This window comes from Equus przewalskii, chromosome 10, assembly GCF_037783145.1.
Source record: "Equus przewalskii isolate Varuska chromosome 10, EquPr2, whole genome shotgun sequence".
Classification (NCBI taxonomy): Eukaryota; Metazoa; Chordata; class Mammalia; order Perissodactyla; family Equidae; genus Equus; species Equus przewalskii.
Window position 1 is genome coordinate 7208327 of NC_091840.1, and position 15327 is coordinate 7223653.

Below are 15327 nucleotides of genomic sequence, written 5' to 3' on the forward strand. Positions count from 1 at the left end.
CACAGTTTTGTGGGTCAGGAATTTGGGCAGGGCTGGGCTGGGTGATTCCTTTTTTTTTTTCTGAGGAAGATTCACCCTGAACTAACATTTGTACCCCTCTTCCTCTATTTTGTATGCGCTGTGAACCTAACACCGGGAGTGGCTGCCTTTCGGAGCCCCGTGGGCCTGGGGGTGAAGCCAATCTCCGATGCCTGCAGAGCTCGCACCCTGGGGAAGACACTTAACCTCCTTAATCCCGGCGCCTCAGCTGCAGAAGAGGGATAATAGTCATACATGTTCTGTGGGGTTGTGGGGAGAGGTGAATGGGCAATTGCAGTTTCCCCAAGTAGCACAGTGCCTGAAACACAGTAAGCGTTCCAAAATGTCAGCTGTTATAACAGGTGCTGACATTAAGCAGTCAGCTAACTTGCCAGGGACACTCCCGAGTAAGCCATCGATCGCCTCCTGTGGTCACCCACCCATCGTCACCGCCACTGGAGCAACGCAGAGCAGCGCCAGGAGCCTGGGTGTTCAAAGAGTTTCGTTCCATCCTGATCTGGAAAGTTTCTGGCTTTATACTTTGGGGAAAAAATTCTTAATCTCTCAAGTCTTCTGTGCATTTGCTCGGCTGTAAAGTGAATATAGTAACCCTGGTCTACCTCGTCCGACTACGAGAGCTAATGAGACAGCATCGGGGGAAGTCCTTTAATTTTAATTAATTAATTTTAAGCTGTAAAGCGTGTTTCAAGCATTGTAAGTGTCCCTATTATTGGACTCTGTATGCGTTGGATACACAAGGAGTGTTGGTTAAACGAGCATTCAGGGACACGGGACATTTGTATATAAGAGACTCACACCAGGTTTAGGGTGGGGGTTCTTATCCTGGGGTATGTAGAGGGACTTCTGGCAGGGTTCCTGAAATATTATGTAAAATCTAGCATTTCCTGGGATGTGAGTCCGGAGCTTTCATTACAGTCTCAAGGGGATCTGTGACCCCTTGCTTAATCCCTCCCCCCAAAAAAGTTAAGAACACTGGCTCAGGGGACTCTCCCGCCCCACGCCTCCCCCCAGTGCTCTTTCACCAGCCCTGTCCAGTGTGGATACGAGGGCTAAGGAGAGGCCTCAGCTGCTTCAGACTGGACTCATGGGCCAGTGTCCCTTGACCCCCAGACCCATAATGGTGGCTTCGCTCACCTTCAGCTTTCCAGATCTTTTCTGTAGCGCCCTCTCTCCATTCCAGGCTCTGCTTAGCACTGTCAGTGTTGTTTCCCTTAATAACTTAAAATAGAAGGAAGAGAAGGAAATGAAAAATGAAAAAAAATGAAAGCCATGAGGAAGTTGTTGACATGGATGAAGGCAAGTGAGCCAGCTGGCCACAGTGGTCCTGGAGGAAGGCACAGGAGAGCAGGCGCGGGGCACTGGGGCTCACTGACAAAGGAGCGGCTCACTGTGTGCCTTCTGTCCCTCTGCACAGGTCCTTCAGGTGCACTGCCATTGCCTGACACCAGCACCCCTTTCTTAGCCTGCTCTGTGCTGGGATCGAGTGTTTGAGAAAACACAACCACGAATGGATTAATGTGAACAGATGGTTTTGGCCAGAACCACAAGAATCTTCCTGTTTCGCGTCCCTGACAGATACTTCACTTGCAAATTGTAAAGTCCACTAGATTTACGAAGAAAATGCAGGCCTTATCTGCCTGTTCTAGAGTCTGCCAGATTCAGGGTCACTCTGGACCAGAACATGCTTGATGAGGATGCAGGGCATCAAGAGACAGAGAGCGTGAGAGGGTCCCCTATTAAATGTCAAATGCTCGAACGCCGTCTACGTCATGACTTCCAGCATTTTTTTGTCACTATGACTCACAATAAGAGATTGGTTTATGTTGCAACCCTGCCCACACATAGAGGAAACAGAAATAAAGTTTCAGTATTTACCATTGCCCCCTGAGATGTACTCTGATCTGTCCTAACATATCCTACTTATTGGAAAAAATCTGCTCAGAGCCACTACCTTAACTTCAAGACCCATTAATGGGTCTCAACTCTCAGTTTGGACAACACCGGCCTCATCGCTTTGCCCCCTGCCCGAAGGAGCAAATCTTCAATGCTAATAGGTGTCCAGGGCCTTCGAGCTGGTCTTGCTCACCTGCTGGTTGAGGGCATGGCCAGGGAGGGTAGCGGGCTCTTGCCTTCATCCTGCTGGGAGCCTCTGGAGGAAATATCACACACTGGTTCCAGTAAGGGAAAAGAGTGTCTGACTTCCTTCCTTTTTTTTTTTTTAATTAATCTTTTTTTTTTTTCTGGAGCAGAGATTCACGTGAAACTCAAATGCAACTTCCACTCATGCTGAGTCCACTTATGACTTTGGTTTTATTTCACAAGGGGCAAGTTTCTCCCTTTTCTAACCACGAAGAAAGGCACATCCGAAAAGGGCAGGCAAGACGGCCATCCTGAGCGAGGGGCTTCGCGTCAGGGCTTCTGCACCCTCTACCTTCTCCCTCATGCAGACTCGTGTGTCTCTTACTGGAAACTCAGGGCGACCTTGGCCTTCCCTGTTGAGAGCAGTGGCCGCATTCTGAGTCTCGCCTCTTTGTGGAGAGGAAACAGCTCCCCTTGGTGTTGCTGGCAGTTCAGACCTGGCTTGAGATTTTCCAAGTGTCCCGGTCACTCAGCCTCTTAGTCTGAGGGAGGTGCCATGTTTGCTGGGGATTGCTCACTCCCCCGTTGATGGCATGCAACAGTTGTGTTTTCCTGGGTTTGTTTCCTGAGGACAAGGCAACAGTGGGTCTCAGCACCAGGCCGTGTGGGTGGAGGTTTGATCCCAGAGTAAGATGTGCTTCCCTCCGCCTTGTATGTGGACGTGTGTACGATTTGCTTGGGCTGCTGTAACAGGGCACCACGGGCTGGGCGGCTGATAAACAACGAGCATTTATTTCTCACAGTTCTGGAGGCTGGAAGTCCAAGAGCCAGGTGTGGACAGGGTTGGTTTCTTCTGAGGCCTCTCTCCTTGGCTTGTAGACGGCCATCTTCCCACTGTGTCTTCACATGGTTGTCCTTCTGTGTGTGTCTGTGTCCTAATCCCCTTTTATAAGGATCCCAATCAGATTGGATTAGGGCCCACTCTAATGATGTCATTTTCCTTTTTGTTTTTTTTTTGAGGAAGATTAGCCCTGAGCTAACTGCTGCCAATCCTCCTCTTTTTGCTGAGGAAGACTGGCCCTGAGCTAACATCCATGCCCATCTTCCTCTACCTTATATGTGGGATGCCTGCCACAGCGTGGCTTGCCAGGTAGTGCCATGTCTGCACCCGGGCTCTGAACCAGCGAAACCTGGGCTGCTGAAGCAGAACGTGCAAACTTAACCGCTGCGCCAGCGGGCCGGCCTCGACGTCATTTTAGCTTAATCACCTCTTTAAAGACTCTATCTCCAAAGACAGTCACATTCTGAGGTCCTGGGGGTTAGGAATTCTACATGCGAGTTTGGAGGGTGCACGATTCAGCCCATGACAACACGTCCACGCATGTGCACATTCTCTTTGTCCCTAAATAACAGCTTCTCTTTCTGTAACTCCTGTCCCCATTTCCTGTCTTCTCTGGAGAAATGCTAGGGCTGGTTAGGGTGACCACATCTTCCTTTTCTCATGCCCATTGATGGGTGTGTTGTGAGAGCTAACGGTCTCCCCTTTCGCCTTTAATAACCTGCCTTTTAGACAAGAGATTGCAGTGGCAAGACTGGAAATCCGCAGACCTAGATGCGCTCCTGGCCCCACAACCATCCAGTGGGGTGACCTTGGGCGCAATCACTCACTTCTCTAGGTTGGTCCCCACATCTGTAAAATGGCAGGGTCGGCGTAAATGACCCTGTGGGTCCCTTTTTGCCTCTAAGAAAGCTTCTTGTGAGTCATGCTCACGTTAGTAAATGGTTTCTTTGTGTTATAGCGAGAAAGAAATAACTTTGATACTTACTGATGGCTTTCTTTGAATATAGAATTTCTTTGAATAAAGATGAAGTTTTATGTAAAAAATACAGCAGCATCTAAACTGATTTCAAATTATTGGAAAAACACATTTTATGTATAAAATCTAATTTTCGTGATCCTCTGAAATGAATACTTTTCCAAGAAATCCTGGGAAAGCAGGTGTTGAAGAAATTCACACACTGGAAGTCTTCCCGGGGGCTTTTTTTTCTTGTGGGAGGGCCTTATCATGCTGAGCTAAGCTTACTAGTCACGATAGAGTGAGAGGTTTTTTTCCGTGAATTCATTATTTGAGGCTCAAAATTGCTGTTGAGCTCTATTTTCAACTTCCTTCATTTTAATGTGTTGCTTGGTTAATGCAAAACGTTCTATCTCACTGGCAGAGCATTCTTTTATCTCTCCAAAGCCCTCTCCAGGGCGTTCTCTCCCCTCCCTCCTTTTCTTCCTTCAGTTTACTCTCATTAAGCCCTACTGAGCCTCAGCTATTGGGCCGGTCCTGGAGATGCAAGAGGGAGCAAGGCACAGCTCTGCCCAGTGCAGTGTGGGCTGCAGATAATTCCACCCGCAATTCAAAGACACCCAAGTTCATGCTGGAAATGTATGGGGGACTGTGGAAATACAGAGGGTGAGGTGACCCAGCCTTGAAAGGCCCTCCCAGGCAGGCTTTCTGAGCCCTGATGCGTGAGGGTGTTATTTCTGGCTCTCCACTGATTATATCCTCATAACTACTCCCCTTGTGGCCTAGACTGACACCACCCCAGCAGGGAAGGAGTCGAGCTCCTCATTACTGCCAAGGGGGGCAGTCCTGGCCCTGCACGTGGTCTCCACTGACACATCGGAGTGGGGATGCCTTGCTATTGCTTGGTGGGGACAAAAGTCCTGGCTCCCTACTCAGCCTGCTCCTATTCCACCCTGGCAGGGGGTTGGGGTGTCTCGTTACAGCCTGGTGGGTGGAAGTCTAGGCGCCCTGCTCTGCCTTCGCTGGCATGAGTGGGTGGGGCTACCATTTTCTCTGTGGTTTGGCTAGGGTAGGGAAGTTATTTTCCAAGCTTCTGTTTTGCTAGACTGACTCTTTCCTAGCTCTTTGGCAACAGAGAGGTGACCTTTGTTGGCGCTTTTTTCCCTGTGCCTGTTGATGTTTCCTTGTTGCTGGCTTCTCCCGTCTGGGACAGCTCCAAGTCTGGGATATAAGAAGCAGAAAGAAAACCCACAGTGTTCACCAACCATTATGTTGTTCCTTGGGATCAAGATCCCAGCCAATCTACATTCCCTCCACCTTCCAGAGTCTTCTGATGTTTGTTTTACACGTAATATCTAGGGTTGAGTTGTCAGTGGGAGGGATAGGGGAAAGACTGTCGACTTCATCTTCTGGAAACAGAAATGCATGTTTTTAAGGGCCAAGTGTTTTGTTTCTGAGGACGTGTCACTAGACAGCCTTGGTCTCATGGTTCTTCTGGAAATGGGTGGAAGTGCAGTTCACCATTCCAGGCCTGGCCATAAGACACCTACGCAATTCCCCGCATGCTCCCTGGTAACAATAGAGACAAGTGTTGAGGGGTTGACATCACGCGCCAGAAGGAATCTAGATCCTTCAGTTGCCTTGGAGATCTGCCTGACTTTCCTTAGTCTATGATGTGAGTGAGAAGTAACCCTTTATCATATCAAGCCACTGAGATTTTAGGGTTGTTTGTTACAGCAGCTAGCATTATTTATCCAGGCCAGTGCCTCACCTAAGACCTCTTTTCTTTACTTTCTTCCCTAGCCAGGCTGGACCTCAAAGTTTATCACTTGAACTAGGCATTGGCAATATCTTTGATGTTAACCCCCTTGTCCTTCTGCTATACATATTTTAAATTTTCTCTTTTCTATCTCTCCCGCCACCCATTTTTCCCTGTCTTATTCTGGGGCTGCTAAGTGCTGCTGGGTAAAATTAAATAACGTTGCCAGTTAATGCCACCCCATTAGCCTCCAAATTTACTGGGTCCTCAGCAACCCTTAGCAATCCTTAGACATGCCCATGATCAGCTCCCTCTTCCAGTCTCCGTAGCTGCTTTTCCAAAATTTTACCATTGTCCTCAATTCCCCATTTCAACTCATTCTTGCTGCTTGTAGTGGAGGACTCTCCTTCACAAGGTGTAAACTTCCTCAGCTTGCTGTCCTCTCACTTGTAAGCTTTTCTGTATGTTTCCTACATTTTCTGTATTCCCACCCTCCCCTCTGGTGCTGGGGAGAGATTGTCTTTCTCTCTCTCTAAGCGTACGGGTTTTCTAGGGCTGCCAAAACCAAGCATAACCCACAAACTGGGAGTCCCAAACCACAGAAATGTCCTGTCTCATAGTTCTGGAGGCCAGAAGTGCGAGATCAAGACGTGAGCAGGGTTGGTTCTTTCTGAGGGCTCCTGGTGGTTTGCTGGCATCTTTGGCATTCCTGATCTCTGCCTTCGTCTTCACATGGTGTTCTCCCTGTGTGTATCTCTGAGTCCAAATTTCCTCTGAATTCTATCTTTCCCAACACTTGCTCTTCTGTCTGTGTCTTTAGCTTAATGAATTGCACCCACCCCCATCCAAGACACAAGATCGTTACCAGTTGCATTCAAAAGATGCCCAGCGTTCAAGTACTGCTAATTCTCACATCTCTCCCAACTGTCCCCTCCACACGATACCGATACCGGGGCTAGTAATTATCAGCTCAGAAAGGTGCATAGGACTCCCAACAGTCTTCCTGCTTCCATCCTTACCATCTTCTAATCCATCCTCCGTGCTCTTGTCACAGTGTTCTTTTCTGTGTAGTAAAATATACATATAAAATTTATCATCTTTACCACTTTAAGTGTACAGCTCAGTGGTATTAAGTACATTCACATTGTTGTGCAACCATCACCACCATCCATCCCCATAACTCTTTTCATCTTGTAAAACTGAAACTCTATACCCATTAAATAATACCTCTCCATTCTCCTCTCTCCACAGCCCCTGGCAACCACCATTCTGCTTTTTGTCTCTGTGAATTTGACTACTCTAAGTACCTACTATACGTGGAATCATACAATATTTGTCTTTCTGTGACTAGCTTATGTCGCTTAGCATAATGTCTTCAAGGTTCATCCATGTTGTATTATATGCAGGATTTCCTTCCTTTTTAAGGCCGAATAATATTACATCATATGTATACACCACATTTTGCTTGTCCATTCATCCTTTGGTGGACACTTGGGTCCACATTTTAGCTCTTGTGAATATTGCTGCTGTGAACATGGTGTACAAATATCTATTTGAGACTCTGCTTTCAATTCTTTTGGGTATGTACCCAGAAGTGGAATTACTGAATCATATGGTAGTTGTGTTTTTAATGTTTTGAGGAATTCCATACTTTTTTCCACAGGAGCTGTACCATTTTACATTCCTGCCAACAGTGCACCAGGGTTGCCTTTCTCCACATCCTATCAACACTTGTTTTCTGTTTTTGGGTAGTAGCCTTCCTAATGGGTGTGAGGCGATATCTCATTGTGGTTTTGATTTGCATTTCCCTAATGATTAATGACTAGTGATGTTAAGCATCTTTTCATGTTCTTCTTGGCCATTTGAATATCTTTGAGAAAGGTCTACTCAAGTCCTTTTTCCATTTTTGCATCAGGTTGTTTGTTATTTGTTGTTGAGTTTTAGGAGTTCTCTATATATTCTGGATATTAATCCCTTATAAGAGAGACAATTTGCAAACATTTTGTTTCTTATGTCTCTTTTGATGCTGCAACTTTGCTGGAGCCCTCGGCACGTGCAGAGTCTGCCTGTTGGGTAATCTTAGCTGAGTGTGGGCATGGGTTTAGGAGTTGATGGGGAGCGGTCAGGGCTGTGCTGAAAGCGCCACTGCCCAGAGCACCCCACCCTCCACTGATCCTCAGAACATACCCAGAGTGGGCAGAGCTGACAGTGCAAGTTGGTGACTCAGGGGTGGGGTATGACATTGGGACTAGTAGCCATGGGTCCTGTGCTCTGTGAGGCACTGTTGACCTGGATTTGAGATGGATGAAGACAGAACTACCTGCTCAAGCCTGAGAGAGAGGCAGGGGGAGCGGTGGGAAGGTAGAGGAGAGACTAGGGAGGAAGAAGGTAAGGCGGCCGCCACTGGTTTTTCTGTCTTTGTGAGTATTATGATATTTTTGCCTTCAAAATGGAGGGTTGGCCTGTCACTCTCACTTGTTATCCCACTGAGCTGGGAATTTTCCTTAGCCTCAGGGAGGGGGTGAAGTAGCGGCAATTACTTTGGACTTTCACCAACTGCAGCTCTGAAATCTGCCTTCAGTTGACTAGCTGGGGGCCTTGTAAGAACGAGTGATTCGATTCAGCCAGAGGTGAGGGTGACCTGGGAGAGAAGGGAGAGGCTGACTGGGTGAGTTGTTCATTTCTCCAACAAACTAAGAATGTGTTTTGCCTCACTGAGGTAAGCCAAGGGGAGAGAAAAAGCATTGATTGAAGTCGTGGGGTTGTGGGTTCTAGCCTGGCTTTGCGTCTGACCAAACAGGCTGGCTTTGTTCGAGTTACTTCACTTTGGTTTCTTCAACTCTAACTTGAGGGGATTGGACTAGGTCAGTAGGCTATGACAAATTACTGTTACTAGGTTATAAAATCAACTCAAGGGGTTGCAACCAGCATTTAAAAAAAAAAGAATAGAAAACATCCCAGTGCGTGGTATTTAGTAAGCCTGAGCATTATTTTATGAGACTTTTCTTTCAGACAAAAATATGGGTGGTAACTCTGGGCTGAGGTAAAATGTATTTCTTATTGTGGGTTTCAGTCAAAAAAACTTTTAAAAACACTGGAGTAGATGAAGCTCCTTTCCAGCAGCCACATTTACTATTTCAAGGTTAGTTAGCAAATACCTCAAGTTCAGAAATTTTTTTATCGTTTTCTCTCCTCATCTGCAAGCACACATATTTTAAAATTTTTTCCAGGGAACTTCCTTTATTTATTCATTTTGAGAACTATTGTTATTATTATTATTTTTTAAAGATTGGCACCTGGGCTAACATGTGTTGCCAAGCTTCTTTTTTTCCCTTCTTCTCCCCAAAGCCGCTCAGTATATAGTCGTATATTCCGGCTGTAGGTCCTTCTAGTTGTGCTATGTGGGACGCCGCCTCAGCATGGCCTGATGAGTGGTGCTAGGTCTGTGCTCAGGATCCAAACCAGTGAAACCCTGAGCCACCGAAGAGGAGCGTGCAAAGTTAACCACTCAGGCACAGGGCCAGTCCCGAGAACTATTATATTTGAAAAATCAAGAAGCAGTGTCATAGCAAGAATAGGAATGGAAGGAGGAACAAAAAGAGAGAAGCAAGAACTTGGTTTGGGATCTCCAGAGAACAAGAGAGCCTAGAGTTTTATTCCTTTTGTAGATAAACAGTCAAGGAATGATCCATCGAGGCCACAAGATGCATCTTTCCAGGGCCTTCCTCCTCCTCTGCCTCCCAGGTGAGTGGACCTTTGCACGCTGGCATGTCCACTCTGTGGAGCTGACAGGAGGAAGGAGAACCTGTGGAGAGATCCATCCAGGAAGCGTGGAGGCTGGGAAACTCTTCCTGAAGATTCCAAGTATTGTTCTATCTACTTTATTTTCCCACATGTCCTCCCTTGTGAATAGAGAAGGGAAAAATTATCCTCAGGATAGTTGCCCACCAAGTCTACCATTTCATGGTTCGAGGCATAAACTGCAAAAGGGGCTTCTACGTGTAGAACTGTGTGTTGTCCTTGTCAGGGTGAGAAAGGGGTTGACGGAAGGCTGGTGAACACGTACGCTCCAGCCTATGCCCAGCTGCCTCTTATTCCCTTCCCACCATGTCTCTGCTCCCACCTAACTCCCCTGGCTGGAAGGGAAGCATCCTCCGTCCCTCACACATCCCACCACGACCTAGGGAAGGCCAGATTACCCACTGTTGGGTCCTCTCTCAGAATCCAGGTATTCTAGCTTCAGTCTTGTAACTTGAGAGGAACTCTCTCTCTCCCCCTTCCTCCTTCTATGTTCCAATTCCAAATCCCACCCATCCTAATGCCATGTTAACTTGGGGACTAATGCAGCCCGGTCATGGTGGGGGTAGTCATAGACGAGTCCTTCAAAGGCTGGAGGATTAAACCCCTTAACACCTGTAAAGAGTGTAGAACAGTGCCCGGTCCTTCCTAAGCTCTCAATCAATATTAGCTACTAGAATGATGATGGTGCTGGATCCTTGCTCAATTTTCTCTCACCCTCCACTTGATGGAGAGAGGTCCAGATGGGCTCACAAAGGAGTGAAAATCACCCATGGTAGGTTATTTCTACTGATATCACCTCCAGAGACTTAGGAGGGTCAAAATGGCTTGAAGAGAGAGATGAGTGTGGAAAAAAGGTTTAAGAGAGGATGAGTACGTGTATGTTACATGGGGGGCGGTTAATTTACCAGAGGGAGAATTTTTCTGGTCTCCTAGAGAAGAAGCATTTTGCTCACAGAACTGAGGGGAACACAGCTGCCTGTGTAGGCATGTGTTTGTACAACTAGGCATGTTTCCTGTAGAGGGGTGAGTGTGTAAAGATGTGGGGGGACACCCGGGGATGGGGGATGGTGTGTCTGTTCATTCCAGGTCACTGCGAGGAGTGGTGTTGGAGGCTGGAGCCCCAGGATGCACCTGCTGAAGGTGTGTGGGTTTGTGTTTTTCAGGCTATTTCTCTCTGAGCATCCCCAGAATCTTAAATGCTACAGTGGGAGGGACGCTGGTGGTGAAGTGCCAGTACAGCGTGGGAGAGGAGGGGCACGCAAAGTTCTGGTGTCGAGGACCCACCTGGAAAGACTGTGTCCGAGTCATTGAAATGACACAAGCGGCAGGGCAGGAGGTGAGGCGAGGCCAACTGACCCTCCGAGACAGACCCAGGGAGCACTTTTGTCATGATCGTGCAGGACCTGGAAGAGGGAGATGCAGACACTTTCTGGTGTGGGGTGGACAGGGACATAAGTGTCCCCCAGGACCTGCTGGCAGTGACTATTTTTCCAGGTAATACCTCCCCACCCACTTCACCTGGCATGGGCTGAGGTCGGGGGTACCCGGGCTTTCTTGCTGAGGGGTGAGAGAGGGTCAAGCCCTGGTCTCAGGACTGGCTACCCAGGGGGGCAAGGAATGCACCCATGCATGTGCACATGCGTAGGTAAGAGCATGCATCTGTGCCCATGTAAACATGACAGGTGGGATGTGTTGGGTGACAGTTTGGGCCCTGCAGTCATAAAGCTGTGTCCAACTTGCAGCTCTGCCACTCACTGGCTGTGTGAGTTGGGTGAGTTACTTAGCTGACTTGTGCCTCAGTTTTCCCGTTAGTAAAATGGGATTAATAACAGCGTTGCCTCTAGAGTGAGAGCGAGCATTGAATGAGTTGATGGATGGAAAGCACTGATTACAGCACTGGTGGTTTGTTGGGACTTATGTGACAGTAGCCATCGGTACAATCATCCAGGTCAAATCAAAGCTGTGACACTCAAACCTCCAGGGCTGGAGGGATGGGGGAGCTTCTTGTGTCTAGGTTCCAGGTTGTCCCCTTGGTTCTCTCCCTCAGTCATTGCGAACGTCTATTGCCTGTCTCGCATGGACCAGGGCTGGCGATGCAGGCTGGAGGGGAGCAGGCAGACTCAGCCTGTGCCCTCCTGAGGCTCATGGCTAAGTGGGCTTGGAGGGGATGGCAGATGTGGACCCTGGAGCCGGGGGTGAGGAGAGAAAGGGACAGAGAGCAGAGGCACTTGGGAACGCTGGTGAGGTGAGGAGAGCCCATTATAGACCTGAGGCCACTCACAGCTGTGCCGATGATGACCGAGCAACGCAAGAGGAATGGGGGTGGGGGCAAGGGAGGGGCGAAATGGTGTTTTGGGGAGAGGGGGCTACTCCAGGTACCTGGAGCACCTCTGAGGAGGTGGCATTAAGATGTGTCACCTCCCTGCCCTCCCCGCTGCTCCACAGCTTCCCCAGGCCTGGCCTCCTGGTCCTTCTCAGCCCAACACAAACACATCTGTATGTAACTAGTCCCCTCACTCGGGCCCCCACTCAACATGCACAAATCCCCACCAGCATTTCTCCATTCGGATTTTGCGACATGTGCCTGATCTGTGTGTGGGGGTAGGGAAAGAGGGAGGTTCTGCGTCTTGCGCTCTGGGGTGCTCGCCGGGTTTCCAGAGCCCCCACGGTGGTGGGAACATGCCGGAGCCTCACATGAAAGCCTCTTGGGGGGCTTCCTGGAGGGCTGGCTGAGCCCCCTGAGTGATCTCTCCTTCCTACAGCCCTCAGAGGAGACATCACGCCTTGCCTGGTGTGTCCTCGTATGAGACAGGGCTGGGGGCCTCCAAAGGGAGTAATACTGGGCTTTTCCGGGCTGGCCCTGGCACCTCCCCAGCCCCTCAAGGGCCCTGCTCCTCTCTCCACCCTGCCCGTCCCTTCCCAGGGTCCCTTGGGGAGGGTGAGATGTGCAGTTTCATGACAACTGCAGACTCTGAGCCATTGGGAGCTTGGGACAGAGAGTGACTTGTACCTGGTCTGTAGGCTCAGTGACAGTAGCAATGAGGACCACAGAGACATCGCCCAGCATGGGAGCCCTGGCTCTGACCAGCCATGTGTCCAGCCCCGGCCTTCCTGCCTGGTAAGAAAAGCTGAGTCCCCACAGGGAGTTCCCACTGTCCTGGCTGTGACAGTCTCCTGATGGGGATGCCGAGGCTGGGGAACCTCTGGCCCTCGTTTGACACCTTAGTACCTGCTGCAGGTCTCACCTAGAGCCCAAGGCCCCCGGTACCAGTCTCTGTCTCTGTTCTCTGCTCTGTCTCCTTGCCCATCTCCAAATGTGAGGGTGTTAGTGTCCAATGCTTGGGTCCCCACTGCAGCTCCACTTTTCACTAGCAGGGTGATGACACTGGGCAAGTTACTTAGCTTCTCTGTGCCTCAGTTTCCTCATCATAAAATGAGACGATTCTAGTTCCTATGGCTGTTTTACGCCAAAATTTAGTGGCATAATGTAATCATTTATGATATTCACGGATTCTGTGGGTCAGGAATTCGGACAGGGTATATTTGGGAAGTTTGTCTCTGCTCCGGGATCTCTAGAACCTCAGCTGGAAGACTCAAATGCTGGGGGCTGGAATCACCTAGAAGCTCCTTTACTTACATGTGGATGTTCGCTCACCTGGCATCAGCCAAGACTGTTGGCTGGAATTCCACATGTGGCCTCCGTATACCGTCTGGGCTTCCTCACAATATGGCGGCTGGGTTCATGGGCAAGTGTACCAAGAGAGAGAGCCAGATGGGCTCCTTACCCTTCACACGCCCTACCTCAGGAGTCCCACAGCACCACTTGGTAGGGGAGTGGCAAGCTTCCGGAAGAGCACATGGGACTGGAAATATTGCTGTGGTCACTTTTTGGAAAACATAACCTGCCACAAATGTAATTACGGCACGGCCTCACAGGGTCATTGTGAGGAATACAAGAGGTGAACCAGGGAAAGTGCGAAGCCCAGGCCTCCCGACATAGTGAACTCCCAGCCTTGTCACTGCTAGGTTGTCTCTCTCCTGTTCCTCCTTCTGTCTGTCTGTCCCTCTCAGGCCTGCCTCTGGGGAGCATCTTATCAGAACCAGTGTGGGGGGCTGCTGATGGCCCATGACTCATGTCCTGAATTGGAGACCCAAAGGTAGGGTACGGAGGGACCTCCTGAGCGACCGTGCAGCAGCCTTTTCCTCCCTCACCCTGTCTCTCCCACCAGGCCCTTCCTGCTCTCAGCGGGCTTCCTGTTCCTGGCCCTGCGGAAGGTCATCCTCTTCCTGAGCTTCTGCTATGCTGCAATCTGGTTGGCCTGCCTTCAGCATCACCTCTGAGGGCCGTGGGCAGCCTGGTCCAGAGAACCTGCGTCTCCCACCCCGGCGACTCCCTGTCTGGTGACACAGCTCCTGGCCTCTCTGCCTAAACTCAGCCCTGACATCTTCCTGGGATGTGAAATTGGAAATGAGTCAGACCCACCAGAGGCTTTTGCGCCTGGGAGCTGAGTCATCTTTGCCAGATCCTTTCCTGGGGTGGCCTGGCAGATACTAGGGCACGGTGCAAGGACATGAGCTCTAGACTCAGATGGACGTGTGTTCAAACTCTGGTGATGCCATGTACCTACTATGGGACCCAGGAGAGGTTGTTTGATGGCTCTCATCAACTGTTTCTTGGATTTGTTTGAAATTGAGATAATAAGTGGAGGGCACTGGCCACATAGAAGGGGCTCCCACACGGAGCTGCCTTGCAGTTGCTGGTTCAGGTCCAGGGCAGCAGAGGGGAGGGGTGGGCAGATGAGGGACCGGGGAGGAGTGAGCCAGGCCTCCTGGGACTCCTGCTTGACTCAGGGCACAATGGGGGAAGGTGGTGTTAGCTCCCAGATGGCCACAGCCCCTGTCTGTCTGAACGCACAGCGCCAACACTCATCCAGTAGTGAGTGAAGGGGTTGAAGAATGGAAGCCTTGCCTCAGAGGGCAGCTGAGAGCTCTGCCCCCATGTGTAGTAGATGCTAGGTGGAGGGTTCCCTTGTGACAAGTTACAATCAGAGCTGGGCTCAGATCCTTGCATGAGGGGCAGTGGCCTGGCCTGGAGGGGCTTGACCCAGCTCCAGACTGAACCCTCACCTCTCCCTCTCTCTCTTTGTCCCTCTCTGTCCTCCATACTTAGTGCCCTCTGCCTGGGGAGAAGTTCCTTTCTCCCTCCTGGTTCAGTCCTTATGCCCTGGGTAAGAGGTCACACCTCATCTACTCCTCCTCTTAACTCCCCACCCCCCAGCCTCTGGGTCTGTATGACCCTCAGAAGAATCACACAGGCCTTCTGTATCTTCCTCCAAGTTGTTGGTAAAAATATTGAACAGGTGAGACTCAAGGTGGAGTCTTTGGGCATCCAACTGCAAACCACCTGTTAGGTGACATGGTCTCTTTCCTCCAGGGCAGGCACCCTTGACACTGCCCCTCTGGACAGGTGTGCCAGTAGGCTGTTAGTTGGTTAGTATATCCCTTCTAGTTGAAGAAAGATGTCCTCACACCTTTTGATGAGTTAATTAGCATGACAATAAATCTGTTCACTCCTAGCACCCTGAGTAAGTAGCTTTCTTTTCCATGCTGAGAATGAGTTGAAGTTATAGGTGAATTCAGGATTACCCCATCTGGGCACCAGGTGGAGATGAGTGGGGGATGTTCACATGCCATCTTTGAGGAATGTGTGGCTGAGGGGCTTACAAAGGGAGCCCAGTCAGAGCTGAGCTTCCAATAAATAGAGTGTGGCAAAGTAACAGGATGCCACTTCTGCTGTTACGTTACAAAAAGACTGTCTTCAGTCTTACTGGCTTTCACTTGTTTGCTGTGATG

The 15327-nt window shown here is 49.6% G+C and overlaps 1 protein-coding gene across 5 annotated transcripts in view; it reads left to right on the plus strand.

Moving 5' to 3' along the window:
• The window catches only part of LOC139073837 (CMRF35-like molecule 5), a 36059-nt gene extending 21009 nt beyond the window's left edge, over window positions 1-15050 (plus strand). For all 5 annotated transcript variants that reach the window (XM_070560057.1, XM_070560059.1, XM_070560058.1 and 2 more), the window contains 3 exons: window positions 10638-10968; window positions 12496-12592; window positions 13704-15050. In XM_070560057.1, the coding sequence (XP_070416158.1) occupies window positions 10863-10968; window positions 12496-12592; window positions 13704-13815 (315 nt within the window). In that variant the 5' untranslated portion in view covers window positions 10638-10862 and the 3' untranslated portion in view covers window positions 13816-15050. The remainder of the gene's footprint in view (window positions 1-10637; window positions 10969-12495; window positions 12593-13703) is intronic.
• Window positions 15051-15327: the final 277 nt, after the last annotated feature.